Source organism: Clavispora lusitaniae (assembly GCF_014636115.1).
Source record: "Clavispora lusitaniae strain FDAARGOS_655 chromosome Unknown tig00002663_pilon, whole genome shotgun sequence".
NCBI lineage: Eukaryota > Fungi > Ascomycota > Pichiomycetes > Serinales > Metschnikowiaceae > Clavispora > Clavispora lusitaniae.
Genome location: NW_027093982.1, coordinates 304,123 through 320,354, shown reverse-complemented (window position 1 = coordinate 320,354; position 16,232 = coordinate 304,123). Strand labels below are relative to the sequence as shown.

General features: G+C 46.2%; 5 protein-coding genes across 5 annotated transcripts; 2 read left to right on the top strand and 3 right to left on the bottom strand. All coding sequences in view use genetic code 12, as the record gives it.

Moving 5' to 3' along the window:
* Positions 1-45: 45 nt before the first annotated feature.
* DAP2 (Dap2p) lies at positions 46-2,454 on the bottom strand (the record flags this gene model as incomplete). Its single annotated transcript, XM_002617564.2, has 1 exon — positions 46-2,454. One exon carries the CDS (start codon positions 2,452-2,454, stop codon positions 46-48), a length of 2,409 nt encoding a protein of 802 aa, XP_002617610.1.
* Positions 2,455-3,584: 1,130 nt separating this feature from the next.
* SLN1 (Sln1p) lies at positions 3,585-7,172 on the bottom strand (the record flags this gene model as incomplete). The annotated part of the gene is made up of 1 exon (XM_002617565.2): positions 3,585-7,172. The coding sequence occupies one exon, from the start codon at positions 7,170-7,172 to the stop codon at positions 3,585-3,587; it is 3,588 nt and encodes a 1,195-aa protein (XP_002617611.2).
* Positions 7,173-9,287: 2,115 nt separating this feature from the next.
* YPS7 (putative aspartic endopeptidase) lies at positions 9,288-10,982 on the top strand (the record flags this gene model as incomplete). The annotated part of the gene is made up of 1 exon (XM_002617566.2): positions 9,288-10,982. The coding sequence occupies one exon, from the start codon at positions 9,288-9,290 to the stop codon at positions 10,980-10,982; it is 1,695 nt and encodes a 564-aa protein (XP_002617612.2).
* Positions 10,983-11,064: 82 nt separating this feature from the next.
* FOB63_004778 (uncharacterized protein) lies at positions 11,065-12,177 on the bottom strand (the record flags this gene model as incomplete). Its single annotated transcript, XM_002617567.2, has 1 exon — positions 11,065-12,177. The coding sequence occupies one exon, from the start codon at positions 12,175-12,177 to the stop codon at positions 11,065-11,067; it is 1,113 nt and encodes a 370-aa protein (XP_002617613.2).
* A 1,556-nt stretch (positions 12,178-13,733) lies between these two features.
* Positions 13,734-15,896, top strand: SEC1 (Sec1p; the record flags this gene model as incomplete). Its single annotated transcript, XM_002617568.2, has 1 exon — positions 13,734-15,896. One exon carries the CDS (start codon positions 13,734-13,736, stop codon positions 15,894-15,896), a length of 2,163 nt encoding a protein of 720 aa, XP_002617614.2.
* Between the last annotated feature and the right edge of the window lie 336 nt (positions 15,897-16,232).

The window sequence follows — 16,232 nt, the reverse complement described above, 5'->3', positions numbered from 1 at the left end:
GCTAAGTCTGTATTTGGCTAATAGTACAGTCTATAGTAATACAACTCACGCGTAATCATTGTTGAACGCGTGTCGGAGCCAGCCCAAAATACGGTCGAACACAACGGCGTTACCATTGTGGAACCTGATCGAGTGGTCCGAGTCTGGGAAAACCATAAAGTCGAAATTCTCCACCGCTGCCAAGTTAAGATCATCCACGAGGCTCATGCTATTTTGAAAATGCACATTGTCATCCCCAGAGCCATGCATCACTAAGAAGCGGGTTACACCTGCGAAATTCGTTGCATTTTGAATGCTGGCGGTGGCATACCCAGTCGGATTCTCCTGAGGTGTGCGCATGTACCGTTCCGTGTAGACAGAGTCATACAAACGCCATTTTGTCACTGGAGCGACAGCGACTCCGTAGGAGAACACATGTTCAGTATCTGTCTCTAATGTTTTAAGAGTCAAGAAGCCACCATAGGACCAGCCCCAAATGGCCATGCGAGTAGAGTCCACATATTGTTTCTCTGCCCAGATCTGCGCAGCGCGGATTTGATCGAGAGGCTCGTAATGGCCCAACTGATCACGAACGCAAAATTTGAAGCGACCACCCTCAGTTCGCGTGTTGAAACCGGTTCCACGGCCATCCACGGTCACTACTATCGCATTGAGTTGAGCTGCCACCACGTGACTAAACCCCACAGAAAAGTCGTTGGTCACCAACTGCGATCCAGGCCCGCCGTAGACGTAAAACAAGACTGGGTATTTTTTCGTGCAGTCAAAGTTAGGTGGGCGAATCTCCAAGTAATTGGCCTCAACCCCATCTTCTAATACAACAGAACTCACGTTCTGTGGCGGAATATCGTACTTTGTCATTGTTTGGCGAAGCTCAGTGTTTGTCTCAATCACTTTCACCGTTGCCATCGTATGCAAGTCCACCAACCGCTGCGTAGGAACATCGGGCCCGCCGTAATTCAAAAGAAGATAACGGGCACCGGATGAGAAAGTCCCCGTGTACCATGCTGTACCGTTCGTGAGTTTCCGAGGTTCTGCTGGTTCGGTTAAACTTACCGAATAGAAATGTCTCTGGACGGACGATTCAAGTGTTGCTGAAAAGTAGATGACGTTGTTTCTCGCATCCACAGTGCTGGAAAGTACATCCCACTGACCTTCGGTCAAGAAGACTCCCTGAGCATTGTGAGGAGGTGCAAAGTACGCTAAGTGACTGAATCCATCCTTCATCACAACATCAACATAGCCATCTTGTGAGCGACCCAAGGATTCATTCTTAGGGACATAGACAGCATTGGATCCAACCTCAAACCATGAGTCCTTGGCGTGATGGGTACGCACAACTTTGGCTTTACCTTGTTCGATCAAGAATACTTCCATCAAGTCACTTGCACGGTTTGTAGTTTTCACTAAAAGAGAATCGTCTGCCACCCACAATACCTCAGTCACAAGTCTGTCTGTAATTTGGGCTGATTCGAGCGCAATGTAACGCACATCTAATGGGTCTAAGGTCGCAACAACCAATTGCACTTCTGGATTTGGATAGCCTGGTTTGGGGTATTTGATGGTTACTATTTCTGGATAGTCTTCATGGCCTTTTTGCACATAATATGGAATAGTGTATTCTGGAACATTCGTGTCATTGAAGCGCAAAAATGCCACCTTATCTCCCTGTGGCGACCACCACATGGCGATATCGGCTGCAAATACTTCTTCTTCGTATACCCAGTCTGGTTTTCCGTTGAAAATGTTAACGCTACCGTCTTTAGTAATACGCTCGACTTTCGCAGCGTGTAAGTGGCGTATATAGACGTCGTTGTCGAGAACAAACGCAATCTTATCCGATGTTGGTGCCCACAAGGCTGTGGACACAAGGTCCTTGCCAGAAAGTGGTTCTATAGCTTGGCTTTCAACATCGAGCACCCAGAAAAGCGCTGTGGACGAATGGCGCCAGCCCTTTGTTGTATTGGTGCGCAAGAGCGCCCTATTCAAGTCAGGCGAAGCAAACAACTCGTCAATTTTGTACGTGGTGCCCTCATACAGAAAACTGCTGTCGCCATACAAGCTGTAGTGATACGACTCGTTGGAAAGGCTCTTCACCACATACTTAGTGGCACAGTCGCCTTTTTTCTCAGTGAGCAAGTAGGTGCCCTGATCGTTTGACACCGACTCTGGACTGTGAATCCACTGCACCAGTTTCACGTTGGGGCGAAATTCACCCTTTCGAAGCGCGTCAAACGTAAGCTCCTTTCCTTTACCCAAATGCCCATGCGTCGGGAAAATCTGGTCCACAGATATACGTGACGGGCTGGCGTTCAACGAGAATGTGTAGGATGTAGCAAAGATAAGAAATCCCGTTCCCCATACTAGTAAAATCGCCAAGCGAGCCCAGTGCAGCCACGTGCGGTAGACGCGGTCTTTGCGAGTCTCCCTATCCAAATCTTTTTCTAGATAAGTCATGGAGATGAACTTTGAAATACCCTAGTAGTTTCCTTACTCCGTAATTCAAGATAAAAGTGTTCGGTTAATCGGCCACTTTACCAGTTGAAGTAATGTCGTTCACCGGAGGTTTTCGGTGTAACTTTTCGATTCAACGTCTTTTACGTCTTTTTGATTTTGGGTCGGCTTCTTCCAGTATTACCCGTTATGCACTTTGCTTCACGTCTTCAAAGTCTTTTGCTCGGCTTCTTTGTATTCAGCTTCCTTTGCTGAGAATTTTTTTGGCCCGTTTCTTTTCTAGCCGACTTGGTCGAATTTTTATTCGACTTGTTTTTGCTTTATAGCCTCAAGGAGTGTTGCCGAATAATTTTCTGCCGAGTAACTGAAGGGAGAATTAAATTAATTTTAGCTGGCGCGGCATGACAGAAAGGAACGGCTCCATCTGCATATAAGCAAAATAGATGGCTGGTTTGTTTCACTGCGGATTCCATCTGCATAAACGAGCTTTAGTGGAGCTACGTCATGGCATTCTCTTTTGCATTCCAGATTTGCAATCTAATGATACATGTTGAATTCTATAGTTGTCTCAAACATTTGAGGATTCTGCTGATAAAAATCTTTCGACAGCCAGGGTCGTAAAAAACGTTCCGATTATGAATGGTAGTATTCTTGCATAGTAACTGATCGATGTCTCCAGATGAGAGTTGGAAACCGTGCATTTTTCAAACCTTATTTGTACCGTCATCCATCTGTCTTGTGAAGTGTCCCTTTTCTTGTCTTCCTTCGGGTTTATAAATAGTAACTTCACTTTTCGTTTCCGATTCTGTCTTTTGCTGCGATCACAAGAAAAACTTCCAATCTGAAACCACAGTTCTACCTTACCTCTACGTCGCAAGAAGACGTAATCAATATTCTTTATATCAGAATTTCTGTATCGAATGGAGCAAAGGGAATTCTTTTCTTTCGGTTCCTTCAATCTCCTGCTTCTATATTACTTGCATAACTTTATTTTTTCATTCTCTTACATGGCTTCGTCTCAGTTTCTATTCCCGTTCCACATTGTTCCTTCCATTTTCTTCTTATAACCAGAGTAAACCCCCTTTTCTAGACCCTTATCCCTATTAATTAGAAATATATTACATGTCTATTAATCATGGCTTGATTTTATGAGGCAGCATCACCGGGAAATCTGAACGTCTCTCGTGCTCATCTGTGCCCACTGGGGTAGTCACAATATTGCAGAAGATTTCTGTCGAAAACTCGGTAATGATCTGCCGCAAATTAGTTCTCTTAATGGGCTTTGAAAGGAATCCCGACATCCCGCTGTTCAAACACTCCTTGACATTGCTCTCATCCGCAAAAGCTGTCAAAGCAATAATGGGTTTACCATATTTTAGGTTATTACGGATAAGTTTTGTTGCTGTTAATCCATCCATCTTGGGCATCTGAACATCCATGAAAATCATGTCAAATTGTGAGTCCGTTTCATACGCATTTTGCACATAGTCAACTGCCTCTGCCCCATTGCCAGCCATTGTCACATTGGTAAACCCTTCGAGCCTCAACATCCGTTTGATCACTTCCTGGTTGACAGAATTGTCCTCTGCGACCAAAATCTTCAAGTGTGATAAACTGCCAAGGAGAGTATCGCCCGCATGTGACTGGTCAACTGTGCCAGTTGAAGAGTCTTGAAGATGGTGAATACGGAGTGAGTTTTTGGGCAAGTCGAGATGACCGTTGAACTTTTTGGGCGACTTTTGATCTTGAGTGGTAGGTGTAGAGTTTTCGGACTTGGTTTGTTCTGCGCTTCCATTGGGCGTATCAGGAGTCTCCTTTTCATCCTCTGGCTCAGAATGATTGTCGATATCGAAAACGACTTTTCTGTTGACTTTCGAGTCTGGATTGAATTCGTCGTTGCAGAATTCCTCCATGCACTCTTCTGGGACAAGAATTTCACCATTTTGAGGAAGTGGTACGGTGAATTTGAAGGTGGAACCCTTCCCTAAACTCGATTTGAGTGTCAAGGTACCATGCATCATTTTAGCTAGTTGTCTGCAAATAGATAACCCCAATCCAGTTCCACCGTAACTTCGAGACAAGGTTTGGTCACCTTGTATGAATGGTTCAAACACCTTTTCTTGTAAAGCAGGTTCTATTCCCGAACCAGTATCTTTCACTTCGATCTGAATGGCCCATACTTTAGGCTGATACAACTTCCGCATCTTATAGACCTTATTGTTTTTAACCATTTCGCTGTTGGAGAGCAGGTGTGGTGACGTGAACAAGTCCAGTTTCTTAGCAAAATGAGCCTGCTCAGCGAAAATATTTGAGCTTTCTGATAAGTGGGAGCGATGGGTATGTGCTCTTGGTCTGGTTGAAATAACTTTATTATCTGTCCCTGATTTCACACTAGTCGCAGGGGATGGGTGAACATTCTCTGGATAATTCTCCAGTGGAGGTGTCGGAAGTGGCTTGTTGTAAGAGAACTGGGAGTTGAAAAGCGCCTTTTCATACTCAGCCGTTGCCAAAGTCACTAAACTCTGTGTATCTGACTTCTCATTAATTTTCTCTTCTTGTTCTGACATGCCAGAGATTATCGACACCAAATCGTCCTTAGGGTTTTCATTAGTACCAGGATAGTTGCCTTTCGAGGGGGTTCGAAGTGGCGGCCTAGGTGGAGGTCTAGGCGACGTTACTATCAGGCCGCGAGCAGTTTCGTTAGAATGGGAGTCTCCATGAGGAGGGTTTTTTATGCAAACGCGCTGGTAGCCATGCTCCAGTGACTTTTTCTCATCATACTCTCCAATGAGCCTGAAGGTGACATCAACATTGCCATCCACAGGAGTGAATTTCAAACTGTTGGAGACCAAGTTCATCACCACCTGGATGATTCGATTTGAGTCGCCAAAAAGAATGAGCTTGCGCAAGCTATTGGGCTTAACCAAAACCTTGAAGTTGACTCTTTGGTCTACAGCCAACTTTCCGAAAATAGACCGCACTTGGTGTACTATCTCAAGGATTTGGAAATTGGATTTTTCCAACTTTGATCTATTCAATGTGTTTTTCGAATAGGTCAATAACTCTGTCAAAATATGCAAAAGTAATTCACCAGAACGATGAATCAACTTCAAAGAGTCCTGAACTTGCAGATGGTCAGTCTCTTCCAAAGCGATAGAAGTCATTCCCAAGATACCATTCAATGGCGTACGCAACTCGTGGGAAATATTAGCAATGAACACGGTTTTTGCCTCGTTTGCTGCCTCTGCTTCTATTTTCGAAGCTTCTAACTCTTTGGTCCGCAGTTTCACTCTCTCTTCCAAATGGGAGTACTGTGTTTCCAACTCTTGGGTCATGATGTTGAAAGCCTCGGAAAGTTCCGTCAACTCGTCTTTGAATAACTTCTTCGACTGTGGAATACGCGCAGGAAGTCTGATACCAGACGAATACACAGTAGAGCTACCAGAGCTGATTGTGTGGCCTGTGTTTGTTTTCCCAAGCGCCGCCTGAGATTCAGACAAATTACTTCGTGTGGAATGAGAACGGGCAAGTGCGCCGTATGCTGCTTGGTTGTCCTTTTCCTTCTTCGATTTAGTAATTGCTTCGGTCGCTTCCTTCAACTTTGTGATTGGGTTGACAAACCACACTGCGAGAGGAAAAGTAATAAAACACATGAATGCGCCGATGCCAATCACGACACCGATCATGATTCTAGTAAGACGATGGACGGGGGCCAAAAAACGGCTCTGTCTTTGTTCGATCATGATAGTCCAGACATTTGACTCGTCAACGCGAACTTTTTTGAATCCGACAGCCGATTGATGGCCCGTCATAAGACGAAGATGCTGATAGAATCCCGACTCATGTGTAAGAGCCTCTTCTACTGCATCAGAAGAAGAAATGGGGAAAAACACGTTTGGTTGTAGCAACGAGCCTTCTACTGGAAACAAGGACTCGTAACCTATGAGCGCATCTGAATTGCCTATGACGGTAGAGTTGGCGTAAATTCCTTTCACTGTTGCCACGCTATAATCACCGCTTTTGCTTGTTAGGGCGCTGCGGATAGTTTGTGCACCAGAAATCACAGACAAGTAACCAGAGACAGATGGCTGATCAAGAATAATCGACGTGTTGGAATAAATGGGCACAGTGAGGCCGAAAAAATACGACGAATTGCTGTTGGTGGAATTCGGGAGTGGGCCCGACATCATTCCTTCGGGCAACACATAAGACAGACTCGACAGTGTGAGGGCACGCGGAACTTCAGAGTCTTTGGCTAATGGGTACAATGCGTCTTCTGTGGACGAAGCTACACGCACGGCAGAATTTTCAGACAGTGCCACGACAGTGAGATCTAGGTTGTAGAGTTTGGCCGAGGCAAATGTGTCTGAGGACGTAAGGAGCTGGTCTAGCGACAGTTGTGCGTCAGCAAATACCAGCAGCGAGATATTTCCCGCCTTGTACACTGCCAATGGAGATGTGATGGCGTCTCGCTGGGAAAGATAATATATCTGGTAGTAGATGTACTGGATGGATTGTGACAACTGCGTCGATTTGAGCTGCGAAATGACCTCCAAACGGTCTGCCCGCAAACTGGATAGGTTTTTGGTGAAGTAGACGCCAACCACAATGGCCAATATCAACAAGGAAAAAAGCGACGAAAAACCAACCAAGATGATGAGTTGCGGCCGGATGCCGATCTTCATGCGGCGCCGCTTGCCGCCTCTTTTAGTGAGCGTCATGACAACTCACAGAAAGGAACGGGTTCTGGGGAAGCCTGAAGCTTTGTATCGGAGGTAAAACTGGAATGGTTGGTCAAAAGAATAGAATGTGTATCCTTTGTCGAGATTCGGGACAGTAATGGGTCGGTGCCGAAAACGCCCGATGCTCCGGCTAAATATATGGGGGTTTTCCGAAGAAGACGTTGGAGATATCCCGGTGGAGAAGTGGGATGTTGATAGTGGTGGTGAACTAGTATCGATGAGGCTAGTGTATTTCTTATTTTTTCCTCTAGTGTGCAGAGGGTGGCCGCGCAAGGTGGAAAGCATAAAACGGCTCAAAATAGAACAGAAAAAGCGACATGCGGGCCCACTTTGAAAAGTTTCTTCTAAGGGTACTTTTGGTAAACATGGGTATGTTGGGTTCTCTTTTGGTTTTGAAATGGCCAACCTTTGTCCAATCGTGGCTTATGCACAGTGCATATTTTGCGACACTAATCTATAGCCGTGCAGGGATACTACGCAGGATCCTTGACGTAATTGAGGATTTCAACCAAACAACGAACCCCTAACATTGTGGAAAAGTGACAAAAGATGTCATTTGAATGTAGATGCACTTTTATGTTCTGTTGAGCCACCTGTCGATTTCATTGTCCTGAAATCTCGGTGACTAGTCAATACTCACATTGTTATGTCTTGTATCCACAGTTTCATTTGCATGCACACTAATACTAGAGAGCACCCAGTAAGAAAATCACCGGTTTGTCTTCCTTCCACACAACGACATTCTGTAGAAACATTTGGTTCAGACTTGAAAAGAAATTAAGACTCGACCGGAATAGCTTCGTCAGTCGTGTTCAGAGTATAATTCCGATGTCCATAAGCGCCTAGATGAATTAGGTACATCACCACGTTTCGAGTGTCTGCTAACTCTTTTCATAACAAGAACTTGAGCTCTCATTTACATTGAAGTTCTAAGAGATTATGTCAAATTTGGGTTCTTAACAACCTTCCTGTGACTTTCTTCATTTTAATAGAGCAAAAAGTCAGACGTATCTATGGAATGAAATTTAAACCCCTTGCAGCCGAAGCAGATCTATGGCCTTAATCACTTGTACAAAAACTGAAAACTCGAAGAGTAAATTACAAGTCCTTTTAAACAGCCTTGAATTTCAACTCATAATAGGTAGGTATTCCTCTCTAGCCTCGCTTCTCTATTGGCAAGCTATTGAAAGAGCTAGCTGACGGAAAAGTTTCTCTGGTAAAAGTAGCGAAGCTCTATTCTACATCGAACTCATTTCAAATACGAGTATTACTGCGGCCATACTAGTTGGTTTTTAACGTAAGCTTCTTTGAGTATTACTCTACTGTGAGATAATAACAAGAGAACTTAAAAAAATATCTTCAAGACTCCTTTACTTGGCATACAACCTAATGTCCAAGACATCTGACTACGTCTGGCCCTTGTGTTAGTAAGTATAGACCTTGCTCATGAAACCACGAGAAAGCTTTGATATCCAACCTTGTCTGCCACTTTGGGACTCATGAAATTCGGCACGCTGGTTCCGATAATAGATCGCGCAGGACACGGAGACGTTGGTATTGTGGCCATCCATTGTATGGATTGACTCATTTTTTTGTTTTGTCTTGCTTTTTTTTTGTTTCTTTATGTTTAAGTTTCCTCTACGAGTATTCTTCTTTCCTTCACGGCCCTGTTTGTTTGTTTCTTTGTCCCTGTTGGAAGATGATACGATCTAAATATAGAGTCGAGATGCATGATGCGCAGGCTTTCCGGTTTCTCCTTGTTCAATCTTATCTCCCTCAGTAAGTTTTTTTTCAGTGGCCACTCTTTTCTTAAAAGCATATTCGCTTGTTACTTTCTTGTCATCTTCTGATTTTGGTTTTCCCCTTGACCCTTTGTAGTCTTCGCTTCCGCTTCGTCCACTTTCTTTTCCAGATCCACCTGCACACGGCTGTCTAGCTACAGGTGCTTCAAAAGTGTCAAAACAAAAAAATAACCGTACCTGGCAGCGCTCAACCAAAAAAGGCGAAAAGAGCGAAACTTGAACACGCAGTGGAAGCGGGATAAGGCAGCAGATACAGTGAGAAACAGCTCCCCTCGATATCACAAACAGAACCATGCTTCGCCCTCTCGTGTCTGTGTGCGTGTTGTTAGCGCTAGCGTCAGCGGCGGTCAACGATGCCCATAAAGACACTCGAAGCGACAAAACAGACAAAACAGAGTCGCTTTCAGCCTCCTCCGATGGTTCTTCCTCCCATTCTTCGGACGCCACTCCGTCGCGTTCTTCAGATACCTCGAGGTCTTTGAGCCCATCGACCTTACCGGAGTTCATAACCGTGCCACTCTCTATACCCTCAGACGACATCTACTACAACGCCTACGTCACGGACGACGCGGGAACTTCCATCGGTGTGCGTGTAGATCTCGTGCAGCCCGACTTGTGGTTCTTGAACGGCGCAGTCTTGCCAAACTGCAGCACCCTCAACTCCTCTGCGTCCATAGGCTCTGCCGGTTGCTACGTGGGCGACGCTTTCACGCCCACCACTTCTGCTCCAAGCAGCCTGACATACAACATTCCGTACCCGAACGGTATCTCCGCTCAAGGCTCTCCGTATACTGCCAATTTGACGATAGGCGGTGTCGGGGGCCATTTGGCTTTGGACGATTTCGGCTTTGTGTTGGCAAGCAGTACAAACATGCACTCAGGCGGCTTGGGCCTTGCTCCACATCCGTATGCACTGGGTCTCTTGGATGTACTTGTCTCGGAAGGGCTTGTGGCGGGCCACGGCTACTCGATTTACTTTGGTGGAAAACGTAATGGCACGAGCGGCAGTTTGCTCTTAGGTGCCGTTGACAAGTCTTTCTATAGCGGAAGCCTCTACCAATATCCTCCCGTAGCATACACAGGCTGGGATGATAATGGGGATCAACGTGCGCTTCCCATTGTGATGTTGGACAAGATTATCTTGTACAACAGTGTCACGCGGCGACAGGCTACGCTTTATGGTAATGAATCCATTCCTGTGCTTCTAGATTCGCGTTACGGCTATTCATACTTGCCTTTGGATACGGTGATACAGCTTGCCGTTCAAACGAACGCATATTATAGTTCCAAGTCCAATCGGTGGATTGTGAAATGCCTGGACATCGAGGACAGCCATGCTACTGTCAACCTCACGTTTGGGCCATTGAACGTGCCTGTCCCCCTTACCTCTCTTCTAGTTGATGCCATGATGGACAACAACTACTTGTACTTTAGCAGTGGAGACCGTGCATGCTTCTTGAATGTATTGCCCAACACACGTTTGGGATACACAGCCCTCGGCCTCCCCTTCATTACGCAGATGTATCTCGTAATGGATAATGATGGGGGACATGTGGGCATAGCCAATAAAAATGAGGATGTGGACCTTGATTATGATCTTGATGATGATGCCAAAGCGTTCAAGGGCAATGCAAGCAAACTTCTGGTGGGAAACTTTTCTACAAACGTCTCGGCACAATACATCCATTCAGGCACCATCCCGTTCGCCACACCAGTGACATACTCAGAAAACAGGACTTTGACGTTCGCCCCTTCTAACATCACGAACACAGAATTGATACCGTCTCGATTCTCGGCAGTCATAATCCAGTCGGGCGAAATCTATATAACGGTGCCAGACTCCTATACTGAGAAGAACAGCAGCTCAACACCTGCAAGCACATCCAAGTCTGATGGCATGGCCATAGCATACTCTTCGCGCAACTTGTCGCCTATATTCTGGGCCATACTTTTGGCGGGCTTACTGCTTGGTATATGCCTCTCGTAATAGAAATCATGAGGAAAACGTTTCGTATATAATGCAAAATAAAGGAAAGGATCAATCTACAGCGTTGCCTGAAACAAGGTAACTAATGCTGTTTCAACTCAATACCCTCACCTTCTTCCAGACCGGACAAAGCAGTGTAGCTTTCGTCAGTGGCATCCTTTTCCACAAATCTATAATAATTGTACCATAGCACATCGATCGATGTGATAACCACCCCAATGCAATTGAGCATGCTTAAACGATCGCCAAAAATGGCTGAGCTAAACATGATTGTGAGCAATTCCTTGAAAATGCCAGCGATGGACAAAGTCAAGACCGGTGCTACAGAGAGAAGCTGGAACTCGAACAATGTCATCAAAAATGCCAAAATTCCGGGAATAATCATAAGGAATATTGTACATGCTGTACCTTTGGCGGCCCAAATGTCCAGAGAGATAAAAGATGGCCAACCTTCGACTATAAGGGCAAATAAGAAAAGAACCACTGTCATTGCAGGGGAAATGTAAAAAATCGTCAGTACAGGGTTCCTCGTATAGTCGCTTTTCTTCAAAAGAAGTTGTGTGAAACACCAGCGGATTCCCAGCACAAATGAGGCTCCCAAAATGAGCATAATGCCGAGAACCTGGTTTTCGTCTCTCTCTTGGGCCGGTTTCTGCGTCATCATCATAACCGAAACACACATGACTGCAACTATGGCGACAAGACGCCAGTTGAACCGTTCCAAGCGGAACAAAAGCCCAAACAATAACACGAATGCTAAAGATGATGTTTTGAGCATGGTGTAAAGCGTCAAAGAGATATAGCGGAGCGAAACGTTGCTGAGCCCGATATCCCCGGCAGAAGCCACAGCACAAGGCAAGATGTTGATCGCGTACGCCCCGGCAGACATCACCAACGATGCACAGAATTTAGCCAAGGTTCCTTCTGCAGAAGAAACCTCAGAAACATTGACGGTAGGCCGAAGTTTCGGCCGGAAAAACAATCCTGCTCCACTGAGAAGAAGAAGGCACACCTGGTGGAATGCCGTGATGAACAAAGGGAAGCTGAAATTGAGTCCCAGGCCAAACATCCATTTGTTGTAGATGGAAATGGACATCGAGAAGAGATACCATCCCGCAATGTACACGACAACCAAGTATCCATTTTGAGAGCTTTTCGGCGCAGGCGACGCGGCGGAGAAGGAATTAGATCGCATATAAAGAGTTTCGCTTCTTCACCTGGGCATGGGCCGAAAAACAAGGTGGTTGAAACTACACAAAGCGACTGTACACATGACACATTCGCGTGCGCTTAATAAGTAGGAGTGCGGAGACGATTAAAAAACCATTGATAGTCTACTTTCTGAAAAAAAACTATGTTTATACGATGTGTTGTTGTAATGTTGCGAGCACATTGTGATGATACGATGATATTGCTATGTGGTGTAGCGTGACTGTGTGGTGAGAATAGCTGTCATTTGCAATGTGATGCTATTCGGATGTATGATCCGAGACTCGGTACACGCGAAGAAACCTATGCAAGCTATGCCATGGACCATGTAAATTGAGTGTTTTCATCTTCATAATATAGAGGTGATACGGGTCTGTAGAATGAGTAGAAGCGGAAGTTCCGGTCTCAGGTTTTCACACCTAATCCGGATAAGCGAAAAATGCAAATTGCACTCCGACATCTTTGCGTTCAGGTTGCTTCATGATTACTATTTTGGACAAGTCATAACTAGATTATCAGAAGCAATTAAAAAGGGATGCTAGTCATGTAATCCGATCTAAGTGTTCAATGATTGTGGGTGAGCTCTTAAGTACTATAAAGAATATTCATTAGTCTCAAGATTCTACTACTCTGGAGCCTTCATTACTCTCGAGGCTAGAAATTGAGAACGGGTATTTGATAAACAAACTCGTGGATAATCGGCATTGGCATTGTTTGATTTTTACTTTGTACAAGTTGTTCGCAGTTAGTCCCTTGTTCTGTCAAATTTATGGGAAATGAGCATCTCCAAATAAGACCGAGGTTGACAAACGTAGTGTAAAAAATGGAAAAAAAAGGGATCCCATCTCTTCTGTCACGCTGAAGCACCATCCAAAGTCTTTGAGTCCGATGAATGAAACCTTTTTTTTGCTGATGAGAATTTACGTTTCCTTGTAGGTTTATAGAGAAATCAGTCAAAAGCACCTGCATGTCCTAGCACAAGACTGTAGCCGAAGAATACATTGCCGGAAATCCACAAGCTTTTCAGACTTTGTTTACTTCCTATTCTCAAATAGTTCAGGAAAATCCATGTGAGACTATTCCGTAATGGTCTTTCGCTTGTAGAGAAGAAGTAAGCGATTATCAGAAGTGAGCAATTATCAGAGTTTAATTCAAAGTTTACAGCTTCAGAACTCGTACGCGGATGTAATCGAAAAGAAGAACAGGTACGGACGCAAAGAAGGGAGACTTCCTCTCATCAATGCCCAAAGTTAGTGTCCCTGGGAAAACAAACATGATGCGAAGAGATTCTCAGCCACTAAAGGGAAAGCCAGTAACCACACAATGTATGCGTTTATTCACCATCCCAACTTCAGAGGCCTTAAACAGGAAACCGGCGTTCTGTATGTGGACTTACTGACAAAGCCGTTTCGTAGTAAAAACAGCCCAATCTTGATCTTTCATAACAAGCAATAACACTCTTGCACATTGCCTCGCACATTCCACCACACTCGCGCTTCCACCTTCATTCGCACCTTCGTACAACTGGCTACACTGGGCCTCATGAACCTGCTCTTTCTGCTCCAGGAAGCACATTTATTGCAGGCGCTCAAGCATGCTGTGGCGCCCGGCGGCCTCTACACACTTGTTGTGGACAAGCAGACCGAGCCCGTGCTCATGCGTGTCATTGCCAAAGACACACTTCTCCGCATCTTTGCTTCCATAGAACAGCTAGCGTCTCCTAGAAAGCAGCAGCCGTTTTTGCTGGCGGTGTATTTTGTGCATGCGCTGGTATTCAACTTCAACTGCATTGCCGCCGACGCCCACGCCCGCCGCTACAAAGCGGGCCATCTTTTGCTCGTGCCTCATCTGCCGTGGGACGAGGACACGGCATCCTTTTTCCGCCTGGACCGGTTTTTGGCCAACCCGGCGGTCAGTGCATACCTCGGCCATTGTGACGATGCCACATATGTGCCTGCGTCCATGTATCCTTTGGAGCAGCGGGTGTTTTTAGCTGATGCAGCGGGCCAAAACTCCATGCCCGTATACTACAACGAAAACTGCGGCGACTTGGTGTTGGCACAGGTGCGCAAGTCCGCAAAGGCAATTGTCAACGCCGTGGTTGCTGCCGGCGAGTACCCGTTGCTTCGCTTCTATTCTCTGCCCGAGGCCGACCACCAAGCGGCACGTTTGCCCGAACTTCTTGCCGACGAAGTACAGCGCCAGCTCGACGACTACGCCCGTCGCAACACAAATTACCCGCCGCCGTCTGTAGGCGAAAAACAACGTGCCGTTCTTCTCATCTGCGACCGCACGCTCGACTTGTACGCGCCTTTGCTCCATGAGTTCACGTACCAGGCCATGGCCATGGACATTGTGCCCGAGTTGGAACGCGAAGGTCGGTACACATACACCACGGAGAACGAGCGTGGTGAGACCCAGGACGTGGTGGCCCGCTTAGACGTCGAGGACGATGGCACTTGGGTCGCCGTGCGCCACATGCACATTGTGGAAGCGTCTGAGGTGGTGGTGGGCCGCATTGACGATCTTATCAAGCGGAATCCCATGATGGTGGACCGGTCGCGGGCGAAAACATCCGCAGACTTGATGTATGTGGTGGCCCATCTTCAAGGCTTTGACGAGGAGCGGCGTCAGGCAACTTTGCACAAGAGCTTGATCGACGAATGTCTAGCCATCAACGCGGCGCGGAAATTGGCCGAGTTTGCTGCGGACTTTGAACAGACGTGCTGCGCCGGCGGAACGCTGTTTGAAGGTGTGCGCAACACTCGCTTGGCCGATGACTTGGTGGCGCTTCTAGCCCGGGCAGACTTGCATGTCAATGACAAAGTACGGCTTGTACTCATCTATGCGCTATATCGTGGCGGCTTGGCACAGTCAGATTTTATCAAGCTTGCAAAATTCATTGGCGTGAAAGATTCGCAAGCTACGGCGCTCGTGCAGCGCTGTTTCTTCAATCTACACAAGCTTGGATTCCCCGTGGTGAAGTCCAACCCACAGGAGCGAGCCGTACACCGCAAAACGTTCCACACTATCAATAACGACGGAACCTATAATACGTCACGGTTTGCGCCAGGAATCAAGCGTGTTCTTCTGGCGGCCGCACGTTTTGAGCTCGATGCCGACTGGTTTCCGTACTTCCGCGACAAGCCATTGGAAGACGATGCCGTACGTGGGCCAGAAAAGGCTGGTCTGTTGAGGAACCCTCGTATCAGAGCTCAATGGGCTCCAACAGCAAAGGCACAAACATCAAGGTCTCGCCAGAGAGTCTTTTGTTTTGTGGCAGGCGGCATCACATACCTGGAAATGAGAGCGGTATATGAGTTGTCAGAAGCTCATAACAAGGACTTTTTTCTCGGGTCTGAGACCATCTTGAAGCCGCGGGACTTTTTGATTGGCGTTCAGAACAGCGACCAGGTGAAGCTGCCGGGAGATCTTGCTCTTGACATTGTCGCTGAAACTTCAGGTCCTGTACGTGCACCTTCATTTTTACTTGAAGAACAAAAACCACCTTCGTTGGCGCAGTCGAACGTCCTGGGTGAGCGTTTTAGCCATGGGTCTCAAAATCAAGTTCCTCAACGTCAGGAACTCAAGAGTCCAGGCAAAAAGGTCCCAAGCAACTCTGTGCCGCTTCCAGCTCATTACCGCATGGACGGAAAGACACAGGAGAAGGAGAAGAAGTCACGGTTGAAGCGTTTCTTCAAATAGAGAAAACAAAAATCCCATAGAAGCCTGTTCGTGAACATGTGCAAAGTGACTGGTTCACGGAGATAGATCATAGCAAGTTGGCATCAAGCTTGTCGAAAGGCTTTACTCTCCGCATTACTTTGCCCTTCTAGATTGAATACTGGTCCTCTCTATAGTAACGAGGAGGTGTCTTTAGCAATCGCTAGGGTTTCATCTGTATTTCTCAAAGTAATTCCAGAAATTTGCAAGCACTTTATACAACCTGTGTTTACACCAGCTGCTACGGGCACGCATTATAATAGCGAATGGAAACTGTAGATACATTCTAAGATACGATGATTGGTATCAGCAAACACT